Source organism: Micropterus dolomieu, unplaced genomic scaffold (genome assembly GCF_021292245.1).
Source record: "Micropterus dolomieu isolate WLL.071019.BEF.003 ecotype Adirondacks unplaced genomic scaffold, ASM2129224v1 contig_11640, whole genome shotgun sequence".
Lineage (NCBI taxonomy): Eukaryota > Metazoa > Chordata > Actinopteri > Centrarchiformes > Centrarchidae > Micropterus > Micropterus dolomieu.
In genome coordinates this window covers 1-11,938 of record NW_025740626.1, presented here as the reverse complement: position 1 = coordinate 11,938, position 11,938 = coordinate 1, and the positions used below count along the sequence as shown (strand labels likewise).

Sequence of the window (11,938 nt, the reverse complement as noted above, 5' to 3'; positions counted from 1 at the left end):
AGTGGATCACAGACTTCCTGACTGACAGGAGTCAGCAGGTGAGGCTGGGGAACATCACATCCAGCACCCGGACTATCAGCACTGGCGCCCCCCAGGGGTGTGTGCTCTTCTCCCTCCACACCAACGACTGCACCTCAGGAGACCCATCTGTCAAACTCCTGAAGTTCACTGACGACACAACGGTCGTCGGCCTCATCCGGGACGGTGACGAGTCGGCCTACAGACGGGAGGTTGATCAGCTGGCTCTCTGGTGCGGTCAGAACAACCTGGAGCTTAACACGCTCAAAACTGTGGAGATGACTGTGGACTTCAGGAGGAGCCCCCCCACTCTGCCCCCCATCACCATACTCAACAGCCCTGTGTCTGCTGTGGAATCCTTCAGGTTTCTGAGATCCACTATATCTCAGGAACTGAAGTGGGAGCCCAACACTGACACCATCATCAAGAAGGCCCAGCAGAGGATGTACTTCCTGCGTCAGCTCAGGAAGCTCAACCTGCCTAAGGACCTGCTGATCCAGTTCTACAAAGCCATCATCTAGTCTGTCTTCTGCACCTCCATCACTGTCTGGTTTGGATCTGCCACCAAAAAGGACAGGAGTAGACTACAACGGACAGTCAGGACTGCAGAAAAGATCATCGGTGCCAACCTGCCCTCCATTCAGGACTTAAACATTTCCAGAGTCAGGAAACATCACTGCAGATCCATCTCAGCCCGGACACAACTGGTTCCAGCTCCTCCCCTCTGGTAGGCGCTACAGAGCACTGGACGCCAAAACCAACAGACTCAGGAACAGTTTCCTCCCACAAGCCATCACTCTGATGAACAGCTGATTTCTGACTCACAGCGTCAGGAACAATTCCTGTGCAATAACCCAGTAACTCTGCCTCTAATCAGCCACCTGTTTACTGGTTTCCACTTATTATTTATTCTTTATTCTGTATTTCAGAGCTGTTCATACTCTCATATTGTATATACTGTTTACCAATAAACCTACCTCCTGCACATAATACTTAACATAATACATAATACTCCTGCACTATTGTCTCTGTCTGTTTTGTTCACAGTGTGTATATTTGTGTTCTCTGTACTATTATTATTGTCTTATTGTATAAATAAGTACATCATGAGCAATGCCCAGAGTCAGATTCCTTGTTTGTGCACATACCTGGCAATAAAGCTGATTCTGAACTACATTTCCCAGAATGCCACTGGATGGACCGACATCAGTTAAATAGCTCATGCACACAAAAAGAAGACAGAAGCCCCGCCCCTTACCGCTTCATTGCCAGGACAACCGTCTGATTGACACACGCCGTGGATCCGACCTCGGAGGAGAACATCATCCCAGCAGGACGGACCCTGACCCAGAGAGAGAGAGAGGATCCACCTTCAGCACGGGGACAGGAAGTGTGGAGCACATGACCGCTCACAGTTTGTCTGTAGAGCGTTTACTGGATCAGTCTGAGACGCACCGTGAGTCCACGTGTTACTGCGGGGAACTGGCCTCGGTCTGGGCGACTACTGCACTAACAAATACTGCGTTCTAAACAGTATTAGTACTGCGTTCTGAACAGTATTAGTACTGCGTTCTGAACAGTATTAGTACTGCGTTCTGAACAGTATTAGTACTGCGTTCCAGCAGTATTAGTTCTGCGTTATGAACAGTATTAGTACTGCGTTCCAGCAGTATTAGTACTGTGTTCTAAACAGTATTAGTACTGCGTTCTGAACAGTATTAGTACTGCGTTCTGAACAGTATTAGTACTGCGTTCTGAACAGTATTAGTACTGCGTTCCAGCAGTATTAGTTCTGCGTTATGAACAGTATTAGTACTGCGTTCCAGCAGTATTAGTACTGTGTTCTAAACAGTATTAGTACTGCGTTCTGAACAGTATTAGTACTGCGTTCTGAACAGTATTAGTACTGCGTTCTGAACAGTATTAGTACTGCGTTCCAGCAGTATTAGTTCTGCGTTATGAACAGTATTAGTACTGCGTTCCAGCAGTATTAGTACTGTGTTCTAAACAGTATTAGTACTGCGTTCTGAACAGTATTAGTACTGCGTTCTGAACAGTATTAGTACTGCGTTCTGAACAGTATTAGTACTGCGTTCCAGCAGTATTAGTTCTGCGTTATGAACAGTATTAGTACTGCGTTCCAGCAGTATTAGTACTGTGTTCTAAACAGTATTAGTACTGCGTTCTGAACAGTATTAGTACTGCGTTCTGAACAGTATTAGTACTGCGTTCTGAACAGTATTAGTACTGCGTTCCAGCAGTATTAGTTCTGCGTTATGAACAGTATTAGTACTGCGTTCCAGCAGTATTAGTACTGTGTTCTAAACAGTATTAGTACTGCGTTCTGAACAGTATTAGTACTGCGTTCTGAACAGTATTAGTACTGCGTTCTGAACAGTATTAGTACTGCGTTCCAGCAGTATTAGTTCTGCGTTATGAACAGTATTAGTACTGCGTTCCAGCAGTATTAGTACTGTGTTCTAAACAGTATTAGTACTGCGTTCTGAACAGTATTAGTACTGCGTTCTGAACAGTATTAGTACTGCGTTCTGAACAGTATTAGTACTGCGTTCCAGCAGTATTAGTTCTGCGTTATGAACAGTATTAGTACTGCGTTCCAGCAGTATTAGTACTGTGTTCTAAACAGTATTAGTACTGCGTTCTAAACAGTATTAGTACTGCGTTCTAAACAGTATTAGTACTGCGTTCCAGCAGTATTAGTTCTGCGTTATGAACAGTATTAGTACTGCGTTCCAGCAGTATTAGTACTCACCCTGCTGAGCGTCAGCGTGGTCTGGCGGCAGCTTCGGCAGCGGACTCTGAGTTTTCCGGGCTGGACCGACCGGCAGCTCTTACAGTACACAAAGAAAGTACTGCGGGTACGCACACCTGTACACACAGGTACACACAGTCAGAGTACTTCTAGCTGACGTACTGTAAAGTTCTGCAGGAGTACCCGCTAACAGTTCTCACCTGGAGCCTGCGCCTCCTCTCTGGCCTCCTCTGCTCCTCCATCTCTCCCCTCCAGGATCACCGCCAGGCCAGAGGAGGTGGAGGGGAGGCGTGAGGAGCTGAGGTCCAGCCGCGTCAGAGAGTCCTGCTCCTCCTCCCTGCTACGAGCCAGGCGCTCCTGCAGGAGGAGCAGCCGCGAGGAGGAGGAACCTGATGGGGGGAGGACCACATGGACAGTACTCTGCTCTGGGAGGTCACAACCCTGAGAGAGGAGGGTTGGAGAGGAGGAGAGGAGGGGGGGAGCAGGGGGAGGAGGAGACTTTGACTTTACAGGGTGGTGATGGAGCAGTGGAATTATAGGCACACCAACAGCATCACCTGTTCTCCTCCTCCTGACCTCACCTGTTCTCCTCCTCCTGACCTCACCTGTTCACCTCCTCCTGACCTCACCTGTTCACCTCCTCCTGACCTCACCTGTTCACCTCCTCCTGACCTCACCTGTTCACCTCCTCCTGACCTCACCTGCAGCGTGGCGCTGCTCCTCAGCTCCCTCCCAGCGAATAGAACCCTGAGGCACTCTGGTCGGACTCCCTGCTGACTCCCCACCACCTCCTTAAGCTCGGCCACGCTGGACTCCTCCTGCAGCTCCATAGCCACACCTGGACCCAGGTTATACCTCACAAACACTGGGAGGGGGGACAGAGAAAGACCGGGGACAGAGAGAGACCAGGGACAGGTGAGGAGGGGGGACAGAGAGAGACCAGGGACAGGGGAGGTGGGGGGACAGAGAGAGACCAGGGACAGAGAGAGACCAGGGACAGGGGAGGTGGGGGGACAGAGAGAGACCAGGGACAGAGAGAGACCCGGGACAGGGGAGGAGGGGGGACAGAGAAAGACCCGGGACAGAGAGAGACCAGGGACAGGTGAGGAGGGGGGACAGAGAGAGACCCGGGACAGGGGAGGAGGGGGGACAGAGAAAGACCCGGGACAGAGAGAGACCAGGGACAGGTGAGGAGGGGGGACAGAGAGAGACCAGGGACAGGTGAGGAGGGGGGACAGAGAGAGACCAGGGACAGGTGAGCAGGGGGGACAGAGAGAGACCAGGGACAGAGAGAGACCAGGGACAGAGAGAGACCAGGGACAGGTGAGCAGGGGGGACAGAGAGAGACCAGGGACAGGGGAGAATACTTGTGTACTTGCACTGCTGAGACTGTAACTACACGGAGCTGGGAGTACTTGTGTACTTATGTACTGTAATCTTTCTCACACAGCTGAACACACTCAGAACATTCGGTAGAACCACTGCAGAGTCCGGCAGAGTCCGGCAGAGTCCGGTAAAAGCGAGCAGGACTCACCGATCATTAGTCGCGTCGTCCTTCAGCCTCCGTCCTTGTTTACAGTCTGCCGGCCGCGGTGCACTCTGGGTACTGTAGTCCCGCTGCACGCACACAAACGTTGCAGACGTCCTCCAGTAAGACTACAGCGTGGCCACGCACGACCGACGTCACGGAGAGGCACCGGAAGTGGATGCACTTATGAATTTTAATAAACTTGTTTTTCTTTGTGTGTTTTTCGGAGCCAGCGCGCGGCCAAAGAACCGGGACGGTACCGGGTCCATCCGCCATTAAAGTCCCGTTCGTGTCTCCGGTGTGATGATGGCGGAGAGTCCGGACTGCAGCGTCCTGCGGCGGACACACAGCGGCGGCGGCGCCGGGCTGACGGTGAGACTGAGCGGGTACTTCGTGTGTGTATAAATACACGTGTACTCAGGCTGTTTACGTGTTCCCGCAGCGGGTACTTCGTGTGTGTATAAATACACGTGTACTCAGGCTGTTTACGTGTTCCCGCAGCGGGTACTTCGTGTGTGTATAAATACACGTGTACTCAGGCTGTTTACGTGTTCCCGCAGCGGGTACTTCGTGTGTGTATAAATACACGTGTACTCAGGCTGTTTACGTGTTCCCGCAGCGGGTACTTCGTGTGTGTATAAATACACGTGTACTCAGGCTGTTTACGTGTTCCCGCAGCGGGTACTTCGTGTGTGTATAAATACACGTGTACTCAGGCTGTTTACGTGTTCCCGCAGCGGGTACTTCGTGTGTGTATAAATACACGTGTACTCAGGCTGTTTACGTGTTCCCGCAGCGGGTACTTCGTGTGTGTATAAATACACGTGTACTCAGGCTGTTTACGTGTTCCCGCAGCGGGTACTTCGTGTGTGTATAAATACACGTGTACTCAGGCTGTTTACGTGTTCCCGCAGCGGGTACTTCGTGTGTGTATAAATACACGTGTACTCAGGCTGTTTACGTGTTCCCGCAGCGGGTACTTCGTGTGTGTATAAATACACGTGTACTCAGGCTGTTTACGTGTTCCCGCAGCGGGTACTTCGTGTGTGTATAAATACGTGCTCCTCCTTATTGATAATCCATCACAGCTGCTGTTCCTGATCAGTGATCAGATGTACTGACTGGTCAAACAGCTGGTGCTGATCAGTGATCAGTTCCTTTATTACTGATCGTGACTTGATGTAGAATAATCGGAGTTTAGACCAACATGTGCAGAACAAATATAATTAGAAACTAAAGACAGCAGCTGTGTGTCTGGCCTGTGGGGGGCGCTGCACGCTGAGTCTCAGCAGCCTGAGCAGGACAGGATGTGATGTCTCCATACTGTGTACTCTTACCAGTAAATCACTATGTTTACTCGAGTACACTTTTAAAGTACTTTCCCTCCGCTGTACTACACTCTTCTCCTACATTTATCTGACAGCTGCAGATTTTCTGCCGTACTGAACACAACAGAATCAAATGTTGTCACATTACCGAGCACAAAGGAGACAGGCTCAGATGATGTCACTTAGATCACCACGACAACAGGTGAAGAGGAGTTACAGCCAATCACGGTGGCCTGTTTGATCATGAGACACCCCCCCGCTCCACAGGTGGTGAAGGTGGAGTCAGGTGTGTCCGGTGAGTCGGTCCTGAACCCGTCACAGGCCTCTGAGCTTCACTTCCTTCGTTCGCGGGTTCGAGAGCTGGAGAGAGAAAAGGCAGAACTGTCGGTGGAGAACCAGAGACTGAAGAACATGCTAGTCCACGGTGAGTTCAGATCCACATCACCGTCAACTGGTCTAACTGTTCACAGCTGACCAATCAGAGATCAGTCAGGTTCTTGTCAAGGGCAGCTGAGTGCAGAAGCTGAGAACTGAGGTGTGGACCCAAATGCAGACTGTAGGCGAGGTAGTTGCAGTTCGAATAAAGATTTATTAACACACAAAACTAACGCTGGGAGCTCGGCGGCAAAGGTTCAAACAAAGGGTAACTCCAAACAAAACATAATCCAAAGGGAAGAATCCAAGAACAAAGTACAAACCAATGAAATAATCCAAAAGCGCAGGGAAGGCACAGAACACTCAACGCAAGGACGTGGCAAGGACGTGACAAAGACTGAAGACAACTGAGGACAATATCTACTGGTTAATGAGCAGGGAGCGAAGCACAGCTGAAATACATCAGATAATGAACCCCAGGAACAAAGCTAGACTAGGACACAGGTATAGAAGACTACCAAAATAAAACAGGAAGTAAAGTTCACAGGAACACACAAGGACAGATCTACCAAAGTAAAACACAAAACATGGAAAGACAGCAAAATCAGGGCACGGACAGAGACGGGACCAAACAGGAGACAAGACTATACTAAAACATGGAGATATAAGACGAAGACACAGACCATAATGATAAAACACAGAAGTACACAGATCAGGAAAACACAAAAGCACAGGACTAAGGAAATGATAGCAGAATGAGTTCACTGAGTTACTAAACTTCTCTGTCGCATCTGATCCAGTGTAAACTGATCTGGTGTAATCTAATCTGGTGTAATCTAATCTGGTGTAAACTGATCTGGTGTAATCTAATCTGGTGTAATCTAATCTGGTGTAATCTAATCTGGTGTAATCTAATCTGGTGTAAACTGATCTGGTGTAATCTAATCTGGTGTAATCTAATCTGGTGTAATCTAATCTGGTGTAAACTGATCTGGTGTAATCTAATCTGGTGTAAACTGATCTGGTGTAATCTAATCTGGTGTAATCTAATCTGGTGTAAACTGATCTGGTGTAATCTAATCTGGTGTAATCTAATCTGGTGTAATCTAATCTGGTGTAAACTGATCTGGTGTGATCTAATCTGGTGTAAACTGATCTGGTGTAAACTGATCTGATGTAATCTTATCAAGTGTAATCTAATCTGCTGTAAACTGATCTGGTGTAAACTGATTTGATGTGATCTAATCAGGTGTAAACTGATCTGGTGTAAACTGATTTGATGTGATCTAATCAGGTGTAAACTGTTCTGGTGTAAATGATCTGGTGTAATCTAATCTTGTGTAAACTGATCTGGTGTAATCTAATCAGGTGTAAACTGATTTGATGTAATCTAATCAGGTGTAATCTAATCTGGTGTAAACTAATCAGGTGTAAACTGATTAGATGTGATCTAATCAGGTGTAAACTGATCTGGTGTAAACTGATTTGGTGTGATCTAATCAGGTGTAAACTGATCTGGTGTAATCTAATCTTGTGTAAACTGATCTGGTGTAATCTAATCAGGTGTAAACTGATTTGATGTAATCTAATCAGGTGTAATCTAATCTGGTGTAAACTAATCAGGTGTAAACTGATTAGATGTGATCTAATCAGGTGTAAACTGATCTGGTGTAAACTGATTTGGTGTGATCTAATCAGGTGTAAACTGATCTGGTGTAATCTAATCTTGTGTAAACTGATCTGGTGTAATCTAATCAGGTGTAAACTGATTTGATGTAATCTAATCAGGTGTAATCTAATCTGGTGTAAACTAATCAGGTGTAAACTGATTAGATGTGATCTAATCAGGTGTAAACTGATCTGGTGTAAACTGATTTGGTGTGATCTAATCAGGTGTAAACTGATCTGGTGTAATCTAATCTTGTGTAAACTGATCTGGTGTAATCTAATCAGGTGTAAACTGATTTGATGTAATCTAATCAGGTGTAATCTAATCTGGTGTAAACTAATCAGGTGTAAACTGATTAGATGTGATCTAATCAGGTGTAAACTGATCTGGTGTAAACTGATTTGGTGTGATCTAATCAGGTGTAAACTGATCTGGTGTAATCTAATCTTGTGTAAACTGATCTGGTGTAATCTAATCAGGTGTAAACTGATTTGATGTAATCTAATCAGGTGTAATCTAATCTGGTGTAAACTAATCAGGTGTAAACTGATTAGATGTGATCTAATCAGGTGTAAACTGATCTGGTGTAATCTAATCTGGTGTAAACAGATTTGATGTGATCTAATCAGGTGTAAACAGATTTGATGTGATCTAATCTGGTGTAAACTGATTTGGTGTGAACTAATCAGGTGTAAACTGATTTGATGTGATCTAATCTGGTGTAAACTGATCTGGTGTGATCTAATCTGATCCAATTTGATCACCCAGTGCAATTAAAACTATTTTAATCTGATCTGGTTTGATTTTGAAACATTATTTTGACTACATTTCCCAGAAATCCCTGGGCTCCTGTCCACCATGTGGCAGACGTTGGGCCAGGCCAACAGTGACCCCTCCATCTCCACGGCAATGGCTAGGAGCAACAGCTATGCTCCTTACCTTTATCACAGCGACTGCGCCCATAAGGACGAAGACCTCAGCCCCCAGGTCTACGTCCAGCAGCTCCAGGAGGAACTGAGCAGGGACATGTCAGAGTCCTGGGGCCCGCTGGGCTCCGAGGACGAGGAGGTGCCTGAAGAAGCAGACCTGGGTCTGGGGAGCCACATGGGGGAGGAGGCGCCACTCTGCAGCCAGACCGACATGGAGGAGCTGAGGAGGAGCTGCTCGGAGAGCCAATGTACCGCCGGACACCTTAATGGACAGGTGGACCTCTGGATCTGATCGGTTTTAAATACTCGGAGCTTTAACAGCTGGACTGTGTGTCATTTACCTGTTCTGTCTGTTTAGGTAAACCAGGTGGAGGTGTATCCGGGCTCTGGTGTTCTCTGTGATGTCCGATCATGGCAGGCAGCCAATCAGGCACCGTCTCCTACGGCGATGGCACGAACGCTGCTGGTAGGTGTGTTTGATATGAACACGCTGATGAACAGTAACCTGCGAGGAGGACGGAGCCGCCGGCCAGCCTTCCACGCACAACGCAGCGCCCTCGACCCGCACAAGATCAACGCCATCTTCAGTAGGTCCAAACCGTTCACTGCAATGTTCCTTTACTCTGTCTGTCTCTAACCCTCTCTAACAGACCTCTCTGTCTCTCAGACGCCATCTTGGCTCGCTTTCCTCTCGCCAAGAAAGGAGTCATCGGCTCCGGCATCAACTCCAAACTTTCTGAGATCCGCTTCCGCTCCCGAAGAGCCAATCAAGATCCCCGGTTCCTCTGATGGACAGCTAGACAGCTCCACCTATCTTACTGAAAAAACCTTCAGTCGTCGCCTGAGAACACAGCAGTCTCGAGCCGCTGGACCGATGAACAGCTGTTGGAATAACTCAGCATCCATTCAGATCCAGGACAGGGATGGCTCTCATGTCGCTGAGTCAGTGGCTCTTTTGCAACAGAGACTTGTTGGAGAGTTGTGCAATGCCGTAACAATAGGTGTCATTTACCCTGGGGACACTGAGGAGAAGTCCCCATCACTTTTTGAAAAGGCTGATTTTATCCCCATCACTTTTTGAAAGCAACAACAAATGATAACAAATGAGAATGCTTTGAAAAAGGTTTATTTTCACAATAAGAAAACATGCGATGCAATGTAAATATTGAAGAAACAAATGTGCATTTTCCAAAAAAAGTAACTTAAGCTAAGAAAAACAAGCTACTAATTAGGCCTACTGAGTCCATTACATTTTTAGATGTTGAATTGTCACCTACCACCTGAATTGTGTGCTTCCCTTTCTAAAAATAAAGACATTTTCAGCATAAATCGGTGCAGAAAATGTCTGTAGGATGCAGGAAATTAAGTGTTTAATGCTCAAAATCTTCTGGGGAATGACCCCCAGACCCCCACTCATAAATTTCACCATTGAATATTTCTTCAAAATACTGTTACAATATCTTCTGTAACATGAGCGCAATATTGTGCATGATCACGTCTCGTAAATTAAGTGTATTGTCTCTCCCCTAATCTGTCCCTCTCACGACCATGAAGACACAACCACAAAGAGATCCAAACTTACATTTACTCATTTGGCAGACGCTTTATATCCAAAGCGACTGTAGTGGTAGTCGCACAACTAAACTACCAAAATACCAAAAGGGGACGCAAAATGACCACAAAGAGATGATCAAAAGGACACAACCACAAAGAGACTCCAAACTACCACAAAGAGATGCAAAGTGACCACAAAGAGACGATCAAAAAGACACAACCACAAAGAGACTCCAAACTACCACAAAGAGACGCAGCATGACCAGAAAGAGACTCCAAACTACTACACAGAGACGTTAAAGTGACCACAGAGAGACGCAAATGACCACAAAGAGACGATCAAAAGGACACAACCACAAAGAGACGATCAAAAGGACACAACCACAAAGAGACTCCAAACTACCACAAAGAGATGCAAAGTGACCACAAAGAGACGATCAAAAAGACACAACCACAAAGAGACTCCAGACTATCACAAAGAGATGCAGCATGACCAGAAAGAGACTCCAAACTACTACACAGAGACGTTAAAGTGACCACAGAGAGACGCAAATGACCAGAAAGAGACGATCAAAAGGACACAACCACAAAGAGACTCCAAACTACCACAAAGAGATGCAAAGTGACCACAAAAAGACGATGAAAAAGACACAACCACAAAGAGACTCCAAACTACCACAAAGAGATGCAAAGTGACCACAAAGAGACGATCAAAAAGACACAACCACAAAGACACTCCAGACTACCACAAAGAGACGCAGCGTGACCAGAAAGAGACTCCAAACTACCACAAAGAGATGCAAAGTGACCACAAAGAGACGATCAAAAGGACACAAAGAGACTCCAAACTACCACAAAGAGACGCAGCATGACCAGAAAGAGACGATCAAAAGGACACAACCACAAAGAGACGATCAAAAGGACACAACCACAAAGAGACTCCAAACTACCACAAAGAGATGCAAAGTGACCACAAAAAGACGATGAAAAAGACACAACCACAAAGAGACTCCAGACTATCACAAAGAGACGTAGCATGACCAGAAAGAGACTCCAAATATTACACAGAAACGTTAAAGTGACCACAAAGAGACGTTCAAAAAGACACAACCACAAAGAGACGATCAAAAGGACCTAACCACAAAGAGACTCCAAACTACCACAAAGAGACGCAGCATGACCAGAAAGAGACTCCAAACTACTACACAGAGACGTTAAAGTGACCACAAAGAGACGATCAAAAAGACACAACCACAAAGAGACGATCAAAAGGACACAACCACAAAGAGACTCCAAACTACCACAAAGAGACGCAGCATGACCAGAAAGAGACTCCAAACTACTACACAGAGACGTTAAAGTGACCACAAAGAGATGCAAAGTGACCACAAAGAGACGATCAAAAAGACACAACCACAAAGAGACTCCAAACTACCACAAAGAGACTCCAAACTACCACAAAGAGATGCAAAGTGACCACAAAAAGACGATGAAAAAGACACAACCACAAAGAGACTCCAGACTACCACAAAGAGATGTAGCATGACCAGAAAGAGACTCCAAACTACTACACAGAGACGTTAAGGTGACCACAAAGAGATGCAAAGTGACCACAAAGAGACGATCAAAAAGACACAACCACAAAGAGACTCCAAACTACCACAAAGAGACGCAGCATGACCAGAAAGAGACGATCAAAAGGACACAACCACAAAGAGACTCCAAACTACCACAAAGAGACGCAGCATGACCAGAAAGAGACGA

The 11,938-nt window shown here is 46.5% G+C and overlaps 2 protein-coding genes across 2 annotated transcripts; one reads left to right on the top strand and one right to left on the bottom strand.

The window, feature by feature from the left end:
- Positions 1 to 1,276: 1,276 nt before the first annotated feature.
- LOC123965881 (E3 ubiquitin-protein ligase parkin-like) lies at positions 1,277 to 6,337 on the bottom strand (the record flags this gene model as incomplete). Its single annotated transcript, XM_046042204.1, has 5 exons — positions 4,326 to 6,337; positions 3,493 to 3,656; positions 2,992 to 3,232; positions 2,792 to 2,907; positions 1,277 to 1,360 (listed from the first exon to the last, which is right to left on the bottom strand). Coding segments are annotated over exons 1-5 (612 nt in total), but the record flags the coding sequence as incomplete, so codon positions are not given.
- Positions 4,473 to 11,599, top strand: LOC123965882. The gene is made up of 5 exons (XM_046042205.1): positions 4,473 to 4,691; positions 5,915 to 6,071; positions 8,527 to 8,894; positions 8,979 to 9,207; positions 9,288 to 11,599. Exons 1-5 carry the CDS (start codon positions 4,623 to 4,625, stop codon positions 9,407 to 9,409), a joined length of 945 nt encoding a protein of 314 aa, XP_045898161.1. The 5' UTR covers positions 4,473 to 4,622; the 3' UTR covers positions 9,410 to 11,599.
- The last annotated feature ends 339 nt before the right edge of the window (positions 11,600 to 11,938 follow it).